Source organism: Mus pahari, unplaced genomic scaffold (genome assembly GCF_900095145.1).
Source record: "Mus pahari unplaced genomic scaffold, PAHARI_EIJ_v1.1 scaffold_11484_1, whole genome shotgun sequence".
Lineage (NCBI taxonomy): Eukaryota > Metazoa > Chordata > Mammalia > Rodentia > Muridae > Mus > Mus pahari.
The window spans coordinates 2,135-23,398 of NW_018392634.1; the positions used below are offsets into that span (position 1 = coordinate 2,135).

General features: G+C 36.6%; 1 protein-coding gene across 1 annotated transcript; it reads right to left on the reverse strand.

Moving 5' to 3' along the window:
• Nucleotides 1–4,395: 4,395 nt before the first annotated feature.
• LOC110315113 (vomeronasal type-2 receptor 116-like) lies at nt 4,396–20,170 on the reverse strand (the record flags this gene model as incomplete). The annotated part of the gene is made up of 5 exons (XM_021189253.1): nt 19,956–20,170; nt 8,477–8,768; nt 7,330–8,130; nt 6,467–6,694; nt 4,396–4,519 (listed from the first exon to the last, which is right to left on the reverse strand). Coding segments are annotated over exons 1-5 (1,660 nt in total), but the record flags the coding sequence as incomplete, so codon positions are not given.
• Nucleotides 20,171–21,264: the final 1,094 nt, after the last annotated feature.

Here is a 21,264-nt window from a genome sequence, read left to right on the forward strand (position 1 = left end):
AATGACCTAAACAGTCCTATATCCCCTAAAGAAATAGAAGCTGACATTAATAATCTCCCAACCAAAAAAAGCTCAGGACCAGATGGGTTTAGTGCAGAGTTCTATCAGACCTTCAAGAAGACCTAATTCCAACTCTCCTCAAACTGTTCCACAAAATAGAAACAGAAGTTCTTCTACCCAATTCATTCTCTGAAGCCACAATTGCTCTGATACCTAAATCACGTAAAGACACAACAAAGATAGAGGACTTCAGACCAATTTCTTTTATGAATATTGATGCAAAAATATTCGATAAAATTCTCGCAAACTGAATCCAAGAATACATCAAAGCAAGCGTCCATCATGACCAAGTATGCTTCATCCCAGGGATGCAGGGATGGTTTAATATAAGGAAATTCATCAATGTAATACACTATCTAAACAAAGTCAAAGACAAAAACCACATGATCATCTCCTTAGTTGCTGAGAAAACATTTGACAACATCCAACACCCATTCATGATAAAAGTCTTGGAAAGATCAGGAATTAAAGATCAATACCTAAGTATAATCAAAGCAATATATTGTAAACCAGTAGCCAACATAAAACTAAATGAAGAGAAACCTGAAGCAATCCCACTAAAATCTGGGACTAGGCAAGGCTGCCCACTTTCTCCTACCTATTCAGTATAGTACTCGAAGTCCTAGCCAGAACAATTAGACGACAAATGGATATCAATGGGATACAAATTGGAAAGGAAGAAGTACAAAAAAAATCACTATTTGCAGATGATATGATAGTGTATATATAAATGAACCTAAAAATTCCATCCGAGAACTCCTAAACCTGATAAACAACTTCAGTAAAGTATCTGGATATAAATTTAACTGAAACAAATAAGTGGCCTTTCTCTACACAAAGGATAAACAGGCCGAGAAAGAAATTTGGAAACAACACCCTTCAGAATAATCACAAATAATATAAAATAACTTCGTGTGACTCTAAGAAAGTGAAAGATCTGTATGATAAGAACTTCAAGTCTCTGAAGAAAGAAATCAACGAAGATCTCAGAAGATGGAAAGATCTCTCATGATCATGGATTGGCAGGATTAATATAGTATAACTGGCTATCTTTCCGAAAGCAATCTACAGATTCAATGCAAACCCCATCAAAATTCCAACTCAATTCTTCACCGAGTTGGAATGGGCAATTTGTAAATTCATCTGGAATAACAAAATCCTAGGATAGCAAAAAACCTATTCTCAACAATATAAGAACCTCTGGTGGAATCACCATGCCTGACTTCAAGTAGTACTACAGATTAAATGTGCTAAAAACTGCATGGTATTGGTATAGTGACAGATAGGTAGATCGATGGAATAGAATTGAAAACCCAGAATGAAACCATACACCTATGGTCACTTGATCTTTGACAAAGGAGCTAAAACCATCTAGTGGAAAAGAGACAGCATTTTCAACAAATGGTGCTGGCACAGCTGGCGGTTATCATGTAGAAAAATGAGAATTGATCCATTTTTATCTCCTTTTACAAAGCTCAAGTCTAACTGCATCAAAAACCTCCACAGAAAACCAGAGACACTGAAATTTATTGAGAAGAAAATGTGGAAAATACTTGAAGATATATATGGGCACAGGGGAAAAATTCCTGAACAGATCAGCAATGTCTTTTGCTATAAGATTGAGAAGCGACAAATGGAACGTCATAAAATTGCAAAGCTTCTGAAGGAAAAAGACATTGTCAGTAAGACAAAAAGGCCACCAACAGATTGGGAAAGAATCTTTTCCAATCCTAAATCTGATACAGGACTAATATCCAACATATATAAAGAACTCAAGAACATGGACTGTAGAAAATCAAATAACCCTTTTAAAAAATGGTCTACAGAGCAAAACAAAGAATTCTCAAATTAGGAATACTGAATGGCTGAGCAGCACCTCAAAAAAAATGTTCCAAATTCTTTAATCATCAGGAAAATGCAAGTCAAAACAACCCTGAGATTCCACCTCACACCAGTCAGAATGGCTAAGATCAAAAATTCAGGTGACAGCAGATGCTGGTGAGATTATGTTGAAAGAGGCACACTTCTCCATTGTTGGTGGAATTGCAAACTGGTACAACCACTCTGGGATTCAGTCTGGCAGTTCCTCAGAAAATTGGACATAGTATTGCTGGAAGATCCAGAAATATCTTTCTTGGGTATATACCAGAAGGGTGGGTAGACTGAGGTGAATTGGAATAGAAAGGATAGAATGGAGGAGCAATAGAAGGAGAAAATATAGGTATAGCTACCTGCAATAAATGAACATTTAGGGAATTATGTTGAAACAGTACAGTGGGAAACATACTGAAACCTATGAAAATAATTACCGATGACTTGTATTAATGGACGTTATGGAACCTAAACTGGCCCTGTTCTGCAACCAGACAAGGCTCCTAGTTTTGCCACTAGGACCTCAACCCAATGTCAAAACCTTTGACCCGTCCTGTCAGCAAGATGTGCTAGGGCAATGGCTGCTTAGAGCTTGTGGGAGTGGTCAACCAAGGAGTGATCTATTTTGAGGCCCAAGTCAGGAGAGGGATCCTTTGCCAGGGACTACCTGGATGGCTAGGAACCTGAAAATGAATGGTTCAGAGACCTAGGGCAGAACCAAACATTAGTGACCAATAGATTCAATGAAGTCATTCTGAATGATATTCTGCTATACACCTAGATAGAAGCCTTGCCCAATCACCATCAGAGAGTCTTCCTCCAGCAGTTGATGGGAATAGATTCAGAGACCCACAGTCAAATATTATAGGAATCTTGAGGAACTGCACAGAAGAAGGGGAGGGAGCATTGTAGGAGTCAGAAGGGCCAGGGTCACCAGGAGAACATGATTACCTGAATCAAGTAAGCTTGGCTTATAGATGGTCTCACAGATATTGAAGTATTGAAGTAGTAACCATGGAGTCTGCATTGGTCTGTGATAGGCTCTTTCCACATATGCAATGGTTTTATACCATGTGTGTGTGTGTGTGTGTGTGTGTGTGTGTGTGTGTGTATGTTTAATAAGATTCCTTATAGTAGATGTGGTGGAGTGAAAGATTTTTTGCTTGCTCATGGAACCTTATTTATTTATTTATTTTTGTTTCCAACTTGGTTTTCTTGTCTATCCTTGAAATGAGGTTTTATGCCTAGTTTCACTGCATTTTGTTATGGCATGTTTATTTAATATTTCTGCCATTTTCTGAAGGGGAACTGGAAGATCATTAGATTTGGATAGAGAGGGGAAGTTGAGGGTGATGACTAGGAGGAGGGGTAGCTAGGAGGAGAGGATGCATTGTACAACACATAGAATTTTTATATATAGGTAAAATTTAAAGTAAAAAATTACATTATGACTTGATAACAAGAACATAGGTGTCCGGGAGCAAAATGTGGTAGTTGGAATGAAAATATCTCCCCATCACATATTTATATGCTTGCCTCTAATTGACAGAACTATTTGGAAAGAATTAGGAGGTGTGGCTCTGCTGGGAGAAAGAGGTATTTTTGCTATGGAAAGACTTTAAGGATCTTGCAGTTCACAGTGTGCCTTCCTTGACTCCTACTAGTAGATTAGCATGTGAACTCTTAACAGTTACTGTTGTCATGATGTCTTAGTTAATTTTCGACTCCTGATAAGGGACATCATGACCAAGGCAACTTATAAAAGAAAGAATTTAACTTGTAAAATCACAGTTCAAGATGGAGAACATAGAAAGCTACAAGAAGGAATAGACCTGGAAAAATAGTTGAAATCTTGCATCTGATCCAGAAATCATGTGGGAAGTTGACAAAGAAGGAGAAAGTTAGAGGTGGAAGAGATGGAGAGTGAATGCTAAATGGAAATGATGTGGGATGTTGATACCTCCAAACTTACCCTCAATGACAGTCCTTTTTGTACATTGCCATACCTCCTAATCTTTCCCAAACAGTTCCATAAGTATAGACCTAGTATTTAAACATATGAGCACATGGGGGTCCTTCTCATTCAAACTATCATGCATGGCAAATGTAAGCCAATTAAATGTCTTCTTTTATAAGTTGCTTGGTCATTTTGCTTTGTCATATCAGTAGAAAAAAACTAAGTCAAAATGCATGGTGAAATGAAGCATATTACTTTGTTGTGGATAGAATGATTTTCTGTAGGCAGCCATAACCACAGTGTTTGAAGAACACAAAAGCAGGTATGAATTTCAATGTCAAGAGTATATTATTTATGTTGGAAAATGAACTGTAACCTGTTTTTTTCTGACATTTGGAAGGAAGAGAATTATCTTCACTGAAGTGAACTGATTGCAGTTCACTTACAGATGTTTTCCATTTGCTTATATATTGCACATGAATGTTTTTTTCATGACTGATATTTACCTGTCTCATTGGAGATCTCATTCTCTGAACAAGGAGTGCAGTCAAAGCAACAGGCAGCCTTGTCCTCCTGGTGGGTTTTCCTGAATCCAGGATGACAGCTCTCACTGCATACAGACTGTGGAATCTGAGAATGGAATGTATAATAGCAAATAGTCAGGTTTTTAATAGCATCTTCAATAGAGTGGTTTTGAATGTAGAACCTTTAATTTGTTTATATCAATTGCTCTAAATACAGATAGTTGAATTGTACTTACTCCTAATAAGTCATTCACAAGCTCAAGTGGAGTATCCTTAGCCCTAATATCATGAACTTGTTAGAAAATTGTGGAAAGATTATGAGGTTAGGCATAGAAGTAAAATGTTAGGTTATTGGCATCATGTCTTGGTATGATTACAAACATGCTGCCTCTTTATTCGTGGATACAAATAGAAATAATTTTTCCCATGGTAAAAGTTATTCTTATCAATTTGATTGAAACAATGTGGGATGCAGTGCATGAGAATGATGGGCAAGACTCTTTAGATTAGATTGCTGGAGGTCGAAAGATAATATCTAGTAGTGGGTTACCCTGGTTTATTGGCTATGGTTCCTGAAGAAATGAAATTCCAGAAAGAAAGAATGGTAGTAACAGCACTCAGCAGTCTGTGCCCCCTGACTATTGATGTAATTTGAACCATTGTCTCCACCGATAAGAATATAGTTTCTTGAATTTATAGAATATACTCTCAAATCGTGAGTCATGATAAACCTTCCTATATTGTTTCATTATTGGAACTAAAAGGGGGGCAGGGAAGGAGGGGCAAGGGAGGGTAGCTCAAGCTCTGCCAGAGTTCCTCCTATGCTATGGGCAGGTGGATGCAGGAGGGTTGCTGGATACTTTCCACTAGGCTCCGAGTGGACATCTAAGCCACTGACCCCACTCAATGGGGAGTGGACAAGGGGCAGCCCCTGACCAGGGGCCCTGGAGCGACACCTTGTAGCCTGGGGGTATAGGAGAGAAGGCATAGAGAAAGAGGTTCCCAGGCAGGTGAGAGTATACACAGAGGGCCTTGACTGGAGCACAGGAAGGCCTTCCATAGGGAGATTAGAAACAGCTCTTTAGGAGAAAGCCTATCCCATTGTCCAAGGGCAGTGGGCCTTGATGAACAGAAACAGTCTATGGTTTTAGAGCTTTATTATAGAAAGGTAGGAATAAAGGAGAGAAGATGGAAAGAGAAAGAGAGATACCGGCCATGGAAAAGAGGAGAGAAAGGGGAAGAGAGAGAGAGAAGAAAGGCTAGAGAGTAAGAGGGAGAAAGAGGAAGAGAGAGAAGAAAGGAGAGGAGAGTAAGGAGAGTAAGAGGAGTAAGAGCAAGAGCAAGAGAGTGAGAGAGAAAGGAGGGGCCAAACAGCCCCTCTTAAAGTATGCTGCTATCTTTTCTGTTGCTAGCTAACTGGGGAGGAGTCTAGCCTGAAGGTCAGAAGCTAGGGACATTGCCTACTTGACTACTAACCATGCTTCTCTTGTGGGGGTTGAGGGGGTGGTAACTTAGACAGGAGCCATGGTCCAGGAGACATGAGAGAACTCCTTCAGTCCCATGTAGGTGAATTATCACCATTGAGTCCCAGGGGTCAACATCTCAGCTGGACTGGATACTAGACTGTGTATAGCTCAATGCCCAACATTTCATTAGGTAGCATTTTTTTTGCAACACCAAAAATCAACAAACATAGCTCCACACTCTCATGCTTTTCTGTCTTGACAGGAACCTAGAAGCAAAAGGCCAACTGTCCATGGGCTGGAAACTTCCAAGCTGGGATCAAAATAAATCTTCTGTTAGATGAATTTTGATAATGATGAAAACCATCCTGAAAAGATTACATATTTATAATATTAACTAAATGAGCTGACTCCATAATAATTAGTTCATTTAGCAAAATTATTTAGGTGTTAAGATAACTCTATTCATTTGTGTTTATACTGTGTTTTGACAAATGGGTCTTGTGTGAACAATAAAGGGTCTTGACACTCAGAATTATAGTTTTGATTTTTACACACTGGCAAAACCCCTGAAGTAACATGCAACCCACCTCTGTTGATCTGGTGGCCCATTGTATCATGTCATGAATTATGGAGATAGTCTGGCCCTCTGGAGCATTTGGAGAAAATGTTCCTACTTTCACATTCAGCCCAAGACCTTTTGGGAAATTCCAAAAGTTGAAAATGTCATACTGTAAATGTGATTTCCTTTTCCAATCCAGAACTACATTGTCTACAGCATGATTGATGAGTTGTTTTTTCTTTAGAAAAGGGTGAAGCTAAAAGAGATACATATGCTTGTGTTATATAACCTCCTAAGAAGTTAATCAGAAGCACAATCAGGAACCATTTTCTGTTGACTTTAATCCCTGATATGAAAAGCACCTTTAATATAGGATCAATCCCATCTAACATGGTATCAAAGATAATAAAAAGATCATTATGCTTCTAAAATGTTACAGATTCATTGAAAAATTTAGAGCCACGCACCTCTAAATCATGGCTGTTGCATGGAGAAAACTCTCACCTTCTTTGAAAATACAGTCATACCCAATTAAAATGTGAAAATATTTAGACTTTCACAGTGTAAAATGAGTGATCTTATGAGTGATAATCTAATTATATAAACATCTTAGATGTGTTCATGTACATTGTGATAATCTCTGTCTTTGTCTTTTCTATTGTATGAAATCTTTGGAGTAAATGTACTTTTCATATTGACATTTTTACTCAGAAAATAATGTATGGCTCTTTTAATGCAGGTATATAGTGACTTAAAAGTGATTCTAATTTGTAGTCTTTCTTACAGGTTTTTGCCCAAACAGTCTAAATATATATTGTCTAGTTTGAGTGCATTTATAAACCCTTAGAGTGTCATGTTGCTGATGTTACAATACAATTGAAGTGACATTACTTGCCAGGGGAAGAATGCCATCTCCTTTTCTGTTCCATGAGTTTGAAATTGATTGAAAATCATCTCATGAAGACTGTGGGCCACAGCATACACAGCATTGTATACATTGTAACTCTCTTCACTCATGGCCATGTCAAATATGTTCCCAGGCAAGAATCCCAAGGAGGCATTAGGCAAACAGTTTTGNGCAATTTTACAATTTTTTCTAAAAAATGAGCAATTGAAGAATGAGTGCCACAATACATGAAGATAAATATCTTCTGGGTATTTGGAAGGATTGGCTGTCTGGATAAAATCTNTAAAATTAATAATTTCCTCATTGTGGTGTGAAAAAATAAGAGCCCCATGCAATGAATCTATCATGAAATAATCATCAAATTTGGAATCATCCCAGTGTGAGTTCAGGACCCAGACTTTCCACATAAGTAACTTCTGCTTTATATTCACTATTAAGCTCAATAGAGAATCAGAGTCCCCATAAATAATAATCACATTTGATGATGATTCCAGGATCTGTGCCTGATNTTTCCAGNNTTTGGTAAAAAATGAACCCCTGNTGACTAGGATCATTTCCACAAATGCTATGCAGACTCCATTTTTATCCATCTCACTTCTCAAATCTGACAGAATCTGGGCACCTTTGTCATCATCTATGATTAATAACCCCACCCAGGTCCAGTGGAAATGAAGCATCAAAGATACAATGCCAGAAGTCAGAGATGTGTCCTTGGGTGCCACNTGGTACAGAGAGGAAAACTGTCTTTGTTCACTCAGGAGACTATCAAAAGGCCCAAAAGTAAGCTGTAGAGAAAAGTAATCAGAAAAAAGAACGTTGTCACACAGTTGAACTCAATTATACAGCTAATGTTTGAAGTGTTTGTGACAATCCTGCTTTGCAGGTCAAACTTGACTTCCTATTAGTTTTCCAGAAATGTACAGAAACAATTCATAGGTTGAATAGTGTCTTGTGTCTACTCTATGATTCACCTTCTTTATATTCTAAGCTATAGAAAAATATATGTACCATCAACTGTCAGCATCATTTCCCTATCCATGAAAGTGATTAAATCTGTCTCTTTTCCATCACAATGTCCTAACATGTTACCGAGTTGAGTTAACACCATGTCCTATCTCATTACCCTCTCACCTGTGGAAATTTGTAAAGATCCAGCAATGTCCCTAAGTTTTCAGATATTGCCCATGATGGTCCTGTAAGTACAGCAGCTAAATTGTTCTCTCTTGCATTTCTGTAGTTAGGATTGGCATGACTAGACCCTGCCAGTGAGCCAAAAAGATTGGCTAAAATGTTCCTTTGTCCGTGTGGTACATTGTGGATCTCAAATCCCAGGGATGTGTTGGGTAAAATATAGGGGTTGTTGTTGATCTCCTCAATGGCAAACAACATGGCCAAAATACATTGATAGTTCCTCAACTTAAACCTGGATGAAAGGTAGAACAGTATTTAGGAGGAAGACTTATACCACATACCGCATAATATATGTGTAAGTTTAATGTAAAGGCTTTTACAGTTCAAATAATTCTGTTTCCAAAACTCCATTTAAAAATATTTTACCAGTATTTAATGGTATTAACGCAATAGTATTTTTCCTTTTTCTTATTTTTTATCAAAAGGGTTTGTTTTCATACTGTATATTCTAACTACAATTTTGCTGACACTAACTTTTCCCAGGTCCTCTGTACAACTCATACAACCCAAATCCACACCCATTCTTTCTTTCTGTTATGAGAAAACAAAAAGACATCGAAAATAATAATAAATTAAAATAAAACAAAGGGCCAGAAAAGTACAAAATAAGCAAACAAATAATAGAAAAATAACCAAAGAAAAATGACAAAAAATGAGAAAAACATAGAGTTGTAATGAAATGCTTGTTTTCACGTACAGAATACCATAAAATAATAAAAACACATAATACATATCCAAAAAAACTTATAAGATTAAAAAATTGATCTCAGTCAGGTGGTGGCACACTCCTTTAATCCCAGAACTTGGCAGGCAGAGGCAGGCAGATTTCTGAGTTTGAGGCCAGCATGGTCTACAAAGTGAGTTCCAGGACAGCCAGGGATATACAGAGAAACCCTGTCTCAGAAAAACCAAAACAAACAAACAAACAAAAACCTCCAATATGCCATTGTTTGTGAACTTTGTTTTCCACTTACTACTGAACAAGGAGCCTAGCCTTAAGAATAGTTTGTATAACCAGTGAGACTCCTTTAGAGGAAAAAAATTTTTGTATTTTCAATTGTGTTTGGGATAGGGCTTGTGATATTTTGTAGATAACTTCTGAATTAAAGATGGTGGCTTGTGTCCACTTCCTCAGCACTAACACCCTATCTGTCTTAGAATGATACATGTCCTGTGCATGCTTTCAGAGTCCCTATAAGTTCATATATCCTGCTATTTAGAGGCCCTTGTTTCCTCAGTGTTCTTCATCTTCTGTGGCTAGTGGAATTCTTCTACCTCCTCTTCTATAGCATTACATGAGCCCTGAAAAGGTTTTATGGATACATCCTGCTTCATGAAAGTTCTCTGATGATGTGTGAATGAGACATTGAACTATGTATAGAATGTCCTAAGTAGTCATTTTATTGCTACATTACTTTAGCAGAACTATTTGGTTCTCTGCAAGGTCCATGAACTATCTAGTCCCAGGTTTTTAGAAACCTGAGAAGTGTTGGGTTTCATCTCAAGGAGGAGTGGACCTTAAATCTAATTAGAAATTGCTTGGTTAGTCCCACAAGATTTGTGCTAGTACTGCACTATTGGATATTTGTATCTTTCAGGTAGAAAACCACTATTGATCAGAGGGTTTGCAGCTGGGTTGATTTTTACATTTCTCCCTTGACAGAGTGCAGAGTACCTTCCAGTACCAGGAGTAACTGTCCATAGAAATAAAGGCTCTAGGTAGGCACCAGCTCAACTTCTTCAAGTCCAATAAGTTATATTGCTGTTGTTTTAAGCAATCGGACTTTACCTTAATTTTATGTAGAACAACCAATAGCCTTGGAAGTAGTCTGAGTTGTTTGGATGTTTCCATAGAACTCATCTGGCCAACAACTGAATTAACCCATTGTACATTCTGTAAGTTTTATTTCTTGGTGAGATACCTAGTTGTGATTTTTTCTCTCCTGTTATGTGATGAAATTCATTGAGATTTCTTTCATGTGTGTGTGTGTATATATATATGTATATATATATATATATATATATATATATATATATATATATATTTTTAACAAGCTTTAACTACGTTGTTTCCATATGACTAAAATGATCCTTAGGTTTAATTCTTTACAATGTTGCAGAACCCTGAATATGGACCTCTCGAGAACCTGATCTCCAAACGGTATTAATTCATTTTCCATGTATCCATGATGAAGTCTGTCCATGAGTTAGTGACAGGCCTTCCAGTTGCTGGTATTCAACTTTCAATCTGCACAGTCACACAAAAAAGAAATGTTTCTAAATCAAGCCCCCAGTTAACAAGACATTGTTTATTTCATGAAATCCCAGGTCATTCAACTGGACATCAGATAGCATTTCTATAATTAATTTTATTAATTTTATTTGTGTTAATGTTTATTTGATATGTGCACATGATTCTCTTTCTCTCGCTCTGTGTGTGTATGTAGTTATGCAAATTGATTATAGACTGAAAAAAATTACATATGGGGGTCATAATCATCCATCTTATTTAATACCAGGTCATTTATTAGGTCATCGGACAGCGAAGATTCTCCTGCCTCTGTCCCTTATTTCACCAAGAGCAACAGATTTACACCTATGCAGTACAATGGCCCCTGATTTTTTTAAACTGTTTGTAGATGTACATTCAGTTTTTACATTTCCACTGTAAGCATGTTACCTTTTGATCTATCTACTCATTCACTTAATATTAGTTAGTAGAGAAGAAAATAACTTGCTTTAACAGCAAAATTTATACACACGGGGGAATATCATTATATGCACATCAGAAATTTAATATTTATACATTTTCATTTAATTAGGGTAGTATCTTTTAGTTACTTGATTTATATGTCAAAAATTCATTCTTTTGTTGACATACTTTTAGTGATTCATAAAAATACAATATTATTTTCTTCATGATGGTAGGAGCTTTGGATAGGGAGATGAATAAAATCTTAAGCTCATAGTAAAACAAAACATTCTTGGCATTTGTATTTATAGAATGACCCAGAGGAACCCTGTGTATTTAGTAATCTAAGCTTTTTCTCGATGAACAATAACAATCTAAAACCAGGGAAAACAAATGCTAAGATTTTTATAATATAAAAATAGTAGAATTATGAAAATATGGAGATATTTGGACAATTTAATACATAGGTGTCTGGACATGTTTCTCATTTTGACATTCAGGTATTTAATGTTTTGAGTTGATTTTCCCTTAGGATGAGATATTAGGGACAAACCTCAGTTTTCTGTTTGTTACTTTCTAGTCATTCCAGCATCTTATGGAAGACAATGATTTTTGCTCATTTGTTGTAATATTGCTTCATACATTAATCTGACCTATTAATCTGTGAGTAACATCATGTGCATCTTTTCAGTATATTTGGTTAGAGACCTGTTTTTAAGATAGTAGATTGTATCTAGGGGATAGTATTTATTTTTATATATTAGATATTAGATTAATTCCTAACTGTGAGGCAGTTAAGATTATAAAATATTACATATTTATCACTATTTTCATCTAATAGTGGGCTTGAGAAAATGCTCACTAAGGAAAGTGCTTGCCATTTCACCATGAGGACCTGAGATTGAACTCCAGTACACATGTATCTCACAGGGCACACTGGTGGATACTTTTAGTTCTAGTTTAGGAATTCAGAAGAAATCTTGCTCTCCTCTTATTTAGCCATTCCAGTCAACTCCATAACAATGATAGACCATGCTTAGAAATATTGCTGAGTCCACTAACGTCACTTGCCATCAATATCTCTCAACAACAATGGATTCAATACACAGATAAAAAGACACAGGCTAACAGCATGGTTGCCAAAACAGGACCCATCATTCTGCTGCATAAAAGAAACACACTTCAACAATATAGATAGACATCACCTCAGAATCTAGGACTGGGAAAAGGTTTACAAGCTAATAGACTCAAGAAGCAAGTTGGAGTAGACAATCTAATATTTAATAAAAATACTTTCATCCAAAATTAATCAAAAGAGACAGAGAAGGACACTTCACATGCATCAACGGAAAATTCTACCAAGATAGTACCTAAATTCTGAACTTTTATGCCCCAAACATAGAGCACATTTGTAGAAGAATCATTGCTACAAATAAATCATACATAGAACCCCAAACATTACTAGCTGGAGACTTCAATCTCTCCAATTGACTCGACATTCAGAGAAAAACTAAACATAGAAAAATATGAAACTAACAGATATGAATCAAATGGACCTAAAAGACATGTACAGAATATTTCACCAAAGCACAAAAGAATATACCTTCTTCTCAGCAACTGATAGACCCTTCTCCAAAACTGATCATACAGTCAGTCACAAAGCAAGACTCAAGGTATACAAGAAAATTGAAATAATGCCTCATATCAGATCACCATGGATCAACAACAGAAACACTGGAAACCTTATACACTCATGAATTGTAAATGAATTGTACACAACTCTCTATTCAATGATCTCTGGGTCAGAGAAGAAATAAAGAATTTCTAGAATAAATGAAATGAAGGCACAACACAGAAAAATTCATGGGATACAATGATAGTAGTAGTAAGAGGAAAGTTCATAGGACTAAGTGCCTCTATAAAGAAATTAGAAAATTCATCTATCAGCAATTTAAAAGTACACCTGAAAGATCTGGCAAAAAAAGAAGCAAGCTCACCGAAGAGTACAAAACAGGAAATAGTCAAAATGAGGGCTGAAAATAATCAGTTAGAAACAAAGAAAACAATACAAAGAATCAACAAAGCCAAAAGCTAGTCCTTTGAGAAAAATCAACAGAATAGACAAACCATTAGTCAAATTTACCAAGAGACTGTGCATCCTCTACTTTATTGTCTATCAGATTGAGAGTGCCAGGGTTTTTACATATTTCCTGATAATCTGGAATTCTGACAAATTCTCTTGTTCTTACACATATCTTCACTCTTTCAAGATACATCCCATTGTTTGTCCATCCAACTCTTAAGTATAGATACATTGTCTCCTGCTGAAATGTTGTCAAATTATGAAGTTATACATCCTTACAGAAAATTGTCTTATCCATTCCCAGTAACTAAAATTTGCCCTTCACTCTGTAGCTTTGTTTGAAATTGCTTAATTCCCTTCTGCATACTGATATTCAGTCTGGTCTGGGTGTAGTCTATACTGTCACAATTGTAGTAAGAATCAACTATCCTGGGCTCATGGATACTGGGCTCACAGAGACTGGACTGACAACCTAGGAGCGTTCATTAGACTGAGTAGGCCCCCTGCATATATGCTACAGTTGTATAGCTTTGACTTCTTGAGGGACCCCTAACAGAGGGATTGGGAGATGTCTTTGGTTCTTTTGATGGCTTTTGGGACCCTTTTCCTCATACTGGGTTGCCAATAATAATAATAATAATAATAATAATAATAATAATAATAATAATAATAACAATAATAATAGTAGTAGTAGTAGTATCCTCAGTATTTACACATCAATCATTAATTGAGAAAATTTAGTGGAGTGTTGCTTACAGGACCACCTTATAGAGTAAACCATCAATGGAGAATGAATCTTTTCATACTTGTCTAGATTTATGACCAATCATCTCAGTGTTCATTTTACTCTTGTACTAGGGCACACATCTTACCATGTTTACTGTTGTAATTCAAAAGGCTAATAGTTACATGTGCTTGGTGGTTACTTCTTTTCCTCTGAGAGTGTTTAGAGTATCTTCTCACATTGAAAAAGCTGGTCAGCAAGAATGAATCTCCAGGATGCATTTCTGTTTGTCTGAATGCGTTAAATTAAGTGTTTTCTTCTTCAATAGGGTCTGACCATTATGTTCTAGAGAGTATCCCAGAGCAACAGTAATAGCCTGTACTAGTTTGGTCTACATCTGTTACATCTAATAGGATGCTAATATCCAAAATATATAAAGAACTCAAGAAACTAGATATCAACAAGCCAATTAATTGAAATAAATGCATGGCACAGAACTAGAGAGATAATTATCAAAAGAGGAAATTCAAATGATTGTAAACAACTTAGAGAAATGTTTTACATCCTTAGTCATCAGGTTAATGCAGTCAAAGTGACTTTGAGATTCCATCTTACACCTCAAAATGACTCAGATCAATAACACAAGGGGCAGTTAATGCTTGTGAGGAGCAAGGTGAACACTCTTCCATTGCTGGTGGTAGTACAAACTTGTATAAGAACACTTGTTCAACTGTGTTCAAAGTGGCTTAAATGACAAAAACCTGAAGTAAACAAGATGTCCCTCAGCTGAATGATAGATAGAAAATGTGGTATATTTATACAATGGAGTATTATGTAGCTGCTAAAAAATGACATTATGAAAATTTCAGGCAAATTAATGGAACTAGAAAAAATCATCTTGAATCTGGCAACACCCACTTAGGGAGAGAAATATTATATGTATGATGTATAATTAGATATTAGTTTATAAGAGAATTATAATAATGCTAAAATCTCCAGACCCTAAGAGGCTAATTAACAAGGAGGACTCTCAGGTGGATGCATGGATCTCCCTGGGAAGGGGACATGATTATGCAGGTATACTGTGGGCAGGTAGGGATGGTAACTGGAGGGACTAGATAGGGTGGGTGAAGATATGGAAGAGGAGAATACAGGAATAGACAGCTGGGGGAGCAATGTTCAAGCATAGTGCAGTAGAAACTTCAAGGATACTACAAAGGTGAACAGTAGGATTCTAGTGAGGACTCCATGTTAAGGGGGATATGGAGCATGAACCATCCATCTTTTGTCACCAGGCAAACACTTCAGTTTTGGGACTGGGACATCTGCTGAGCATGGTTTGGCCATGTAAGGGACAACATGGCATGGTTCCTGTCCCTGGAATAAAATCAGCAGGATGTGAACCTCCACAAATGTTGATGGTTGCTGGACATGAGGCTTAATTTTAATATCTAGATCTATCTATCTGTCTATCTGTCTCTCTATATATATCTATATATATATATCTATATCTATATATCTTTGTGTGTGTGTGTGTGTGTGTGTAGTTTGGGAAATATCCTCTATGCCAAAATTAATAACTTCATTGTAAGCAGAAACAGCATGAGTCATAAGAGTTGAGGGTATGGCTAATATCTCAGCAGAATGTAAATGCTATGACATTCTGGACAGCCCTTAAGGCTGTGTGAAAGAACTCTGAAAACATAACTTCACAAATATATAATTTTCCAAGTATACAAAATATAAGGTAGCAATGTGAATTGCATATGGAGCTTCACAGATCTATATGAATAGAGGCAGCTGTTCAATGAGCCAGCTTGTCAGAAACATACTAAGAAGGAGATAAAGATTTAGGGAGTGGTGATTTCATGGCAAAATCCCACCCTGTTAAGTTTTTTGTGTTTGTTTATGCTTAGAAAGACAGGCAGATTTCTGAGTTCACAGTCAGCCTGGGGCAGAGGGCATTTAGGTTTTGGTCCAGACATGGTAAGATTGGTAATTTCAGCCCAAGAAACAGTGCACACACAGACACACAGACACACAGATACACAGACACACAGACATACAGACACACAGAGACACACAGAGACACACAGACACACACACAGACACACAGACATACACACACAGAGAGAGAGAGAGAGAGAGAGAGAGAGAGAGAGAGAGAGAGAGAGAGAGAGAGAGAGAGAGAGAGAGAGAGAGAGAGAGAGAGAGAGAGAGAGCTGAAAACTGCCTTGAGCAGACTGTAGGCTTGCAAACCATGATTTGATATTGAATTGTTTGTTTATTCCTCCTAGACACCCCTTCCTCAGAAACCTTCTCCAATCCAAGGCTGGTCTTTGGCAGACATCAATGCCACAAAACCTTCCACCTAAACTTTATCCTGCCTGTAAGATGTGCTCAGGCATTGGAGAGGTAGATCTTGTTGGAGTGGCCAAACAATGGTCTAATTTGAGGCCCACACCAGGAGAGGGGCCCCATGCTGGATATTGTCTAGTTGAGCAGGAAGCAGAGACCGAATAGCCCAGAAACCTAGAAGAAAAATTAATAAAATGATTCCCATGATATTTTGTTATACCCAGATTAGTGCCTAGCTCAATGGTTATCAGAGATTCCTCCACTGGGATATGATGGCAGCAAATGCAGATCTTACAGCCAAATATTAGGTGGGAAGAGAACCCAAATTAGCAATCTCCATTAAGTCCCATCTTTTGGAGCTGTGGGAACCCTGTGGAAGAGGAAGAAGAATTAGAGGAACAAGAGGGATTGTGAAAACTAGTAAAAACACAGCCCACAGAATAAAATAACTAGGACTAAGTCCTCTGCATATACATTATGAATATTTAGCTTGGTGAGTTTGTGTGTCTACAAGTAGTGAGAGTTGGGCTGTCTCTCATTGTTTTGTCTGCTCTTCAGACAGTTTTCCTCCTTCTGTGTTGCCTCACTTACCCTTGATGTGAGTGTTTGTGCTGCCCAGTCATATTGTACCTTTTTATGCTGTCTGTGTTTGTCTGATAGTCCTGAGATGCCTGTTGTTCTCTGAACAGAAATGGAGGCATGAATGGGCAGGGAATGATTTGGTGTGGGGTTGGAATTAGTGGAGGGAAAGCTGTGGTTGGGGTGAACTGAAAATAAAGCCAACAATAAAAAGAAATATAAGCAGGTATAGCTATCCTCAGATGTAACAAAAGACAAAAAACCACATCTTTATAAGAGATAATAAAGCACACTTTATACTAACTACAGTAAAAAATTCAACCATAGGATATTACCATCTTATTCATATTCACTTCAAACATAGGAGTACCCAACTTCTATAATGAAACAGTACTAGATTTAAAAGCACAGATCAACCCAAGCACAGAGATGGTGAGTCAATTCAATACTCCACTTTCAGCAATAGACAAGTAATATAAAAAAATTAAATATATAAATTCTGAAGTTAAGTTATATTATCAGTCAGTTCTACCCCTATACATAATTCACTTCATGCCTTTTAAACATCTGGATAAAGGTAATGTTTAGAGCAAGTATTGTTTGTCCATTATGCACCTGGCAGCCTTCAGTGACCCACCCATATAAAATAATATTTTCAAAATGTCTTCAAAATATGAGCATGCTGTCCTAGAACCCCTATTTTCTCTATCAACCAATGGTTTATGAAGCCCCAAAATTTCAATCATTTTAATAGAAAATATATATTAGCTTAAAAGCATTTTTATATTTGTAGAGACCAGACAATGCAAATAAGAACTCTTTTATGTAGGACACTCTATACACAACAATGCAAAACTATATGGGACAATGGATCTTTGTCTTACTGTGAGCACACAGACTTAGAACTTGCCATTACCTTCTCCTGGGAACCAAGACCCAAACACACTGGTTTATATCCTTCCCAAACAGTATTGTCAATTTTATTTCACCAAAAGATACACACTGTGTTGTTTTACTAATAAAGTATTTCTGGCACTTAAGAGAATCTAAAAATGTATTTCTAAGTAAGTACTCAATATATTTATTTGAGTGTTCCATAATTTCTGTGTAGATCATACTTGCCTTGCAAACATTGGTCCACCTGTCTGTGCCTCACAAATGCTCAAATTAAAGGCATGAACCACTCTGATGGCTATCAAGCTAGTTGCTTTTCAGAGCACATGGCTTTTAGTAAGATGTACAATTAACATGAGTATAGTTGAAAAAGAGGATATTTTAATTTTCATAATTTAATCATTTTACATTTCACTTAGGATGAACTATCATCTTCTCTGCCACAAGTAGATACTGGCTTCATGATGATAAATGAATGTGTATAAATATCAAGTGTAGCTCTATCAATATAAAACTTAAAGTAACTGGTGTAAATGGTTTTAGAGCAAAACACAAAAGATGTGCCATATCTGAAAAATTGAGATTGAGAACTGAGAAATATATCTGTACAGCTAAATGTTTGTGTAATTTTATAACTTTTGCATAAAATATCAGACCTACTTAAAGTAAACATTATGTTGTAAAGTTTTCAAGTAAACAATAAACAGTTAACTATGTCCTTTAATTAGAAAAATACTGAAAACTGGAAAATATCCACAGAAATGTAGAAAAAAAACCTTACAGTCTGACTTTTCATTTACTTCTAATACCTAAATATTTTCAATTATTAATATACATTGTATATATAACTGACAAAATGTAACTTGGACATACTAAGTCCACGTTAACCCAGCTATATTTTTAATTTAGCAGGAAGAAAAAAATATTCCAATGCAAAGTGAGGGAAACTGTCTTTCATTATATGCAGGAAAATTAACTACCAGACTTAAAAGATTGTATGGTGTGCACATGTAGTCCTAATAATTAATCTGCTTTAATTAGGTGGAAGATATTGTCTGTATATTTTGAACCTATGAAATATTCATTTACTGTCTTTTTAATTTCGACAGCAATAAAGTTAAATTCAATTAGAAACTTGAGTTATTATGCTGTTTATTGTTCGTGCTGTATTGGTAGGGATGGACAGAGGCACAGCTCATCATCTAATGGAGTCTATGGATAGCCCGATCCAGGCTAGGGATCAGGGAGTCCAGGTCCAGCCTGGAGAAGAACACCCCTGGCCCTAGTGTACCCCTTTCAAGTGGCCAGGGCTTTCCCTTCTCTCCTCTTCCCACTAGCCCAAGGATATGGGTGGAGGCCTCTGCTGGATGCACCGGCCACAAAAATATATCATTGAAAAGAATCTAGTTGCACTACTTTTGTTCTTTTGTAGTCATGACAATTAAGTATAAATTTGCTGCTATAATTAGAACATGAAATGTAAATGAAGAAAGACAGAACAATTCCTCTTTCAAATGAAAGCCTTTTACACCTATGTAAAAAATTTTATTAAATATATGAAACCAATTGTGAACCTTGAAGAGTATATGATTGCATGTACCCCACCCTCTATTAAAAGTATAATCTAAAAATATGTTGCCTAAATCAGACATGTTATTTTTCATAGCTTTTATAATTGTAAATTCATTTTGGTTTTATTTCTAACTTCATAAGGTATTAAATTACACTTACATACCACTCTTGTCTTGTATATATTAAACAAGCCACAGAGGTCTAATTTTCTAATAATCTTTCTCCTGCAGAGCTAAAATTGAAAACACACACACACACTATGAAGAGTTATACGCATGGCAGACAATATGGGGGAAATTTTGAGTGTGGAGATATGGGGAAAATTCCCAAATTACTACTTCTCCTTTGAAAGTACCATAAGAATCACCAAGAAGACAGCACTGCAAAGAGATGTAGGAATGGAAGAGAGGAAATGTCTTAAAGTGGTAAAGTATTGGAATATGATGTTTGAGCCTGTATTTTCCTAGGGCATAGGCATACCAAATATTGAAACAGAATAAATGGATAAAGGACTTACTCAATCATAAGCTCGTTGGTAAATTTAGTCATCCTCCAATCAGTTGTTTTGTTGAGTGGGTAGGCAGTATAAGCAGGGAAAAATCCAACAATCACCACATTTCCATCACCCTTTAAATGGTAGTTCATCCTGACTAAGCACTCACTGCTTCTGTAAGAGCACGCAAGAAGTGGAATCTGCAGAAACCAAGAGATAGAAATCCAAAAGAACTTCATATTAGCAAAATATCTGCCTCTTTGTGAGCATGGTAAGGTGAACTCTGCAGTGTGCAGCACACATAGGCATGTGTGTGCTTGNTCGTTTAGAATTTTATTGGTGNCTGAAANTATCACTTAAATCACCCNAAGTTCCTTCTGAAATGACTCTTCACTNCCCNGTGGAATTGCCCAGTACTTCATACCCACAGGCTTTGAATCTGAGTTCCTGCATTCATTATGAATAAAAAAATATTTTTAAGAATCTTCTCCAGCCACAGGCAGTATGATTTCATCCAAGATGACAGAGATCCATTCCCAGGACCTGAAAGCCTTAGTGAATTCAGCCATGAATGTTAACCAAGAAAGTACTCACGGGAAAGCCATTTATGATGATACAAACATGTTGCATGTTACACCATATGATGCCATAGTAGATGAAAGGCAAAATGGCAAAAACACACCCATGCTAGGTCTGACCAACTCATGATGACCAATAGTCAGTAGTATGCTCTTTAGAACTGGAGACTATCAATCCTAGTTTTGAGTTTCTGGGTCTCCATGAGTCACATAATATTCCTTTTAATTTTTATTTTACAGATGCATGTCTTCAACCAACATTATGTACATGCCTCATTCTTAAAACTTTGTTTCTCTTTCAGATGAAACTAATGGTTCTGTTGCATTGATTTCCAAAGGTACAACTTCACGTCAATATAGAAATCAAGTGTTCTGTCTGAATCTGAAATTTGACTTTCTGTTATATCTTCCAAGAATCACTGAATGTACCTATGGTCATGATTCTCTCTAGTAATAGAGAATTGGGTCCACTCACTGAAAATTCATATCTGAAACACAGTACTATTAAAAAAATATAATAACTTAGAAATTCCTTGCCCACAAACACTGAGTGAAGCTGTCAGGAGAGAAGGGCTCTGTTTTCTAAAGCACATGGATGAGTTAAGCCAGTGATTCTATTTTTTAGGGGCAATGTAGCCACGATGCATGTTAGTGCAAATGACCAAATGAAAACTATGCACAGCATAAGAGTGTGAATCATTGTGTAAAGAATGGCTTCTCTTTGATAGGGATGAATCTGTATTACTGGGCTAGAA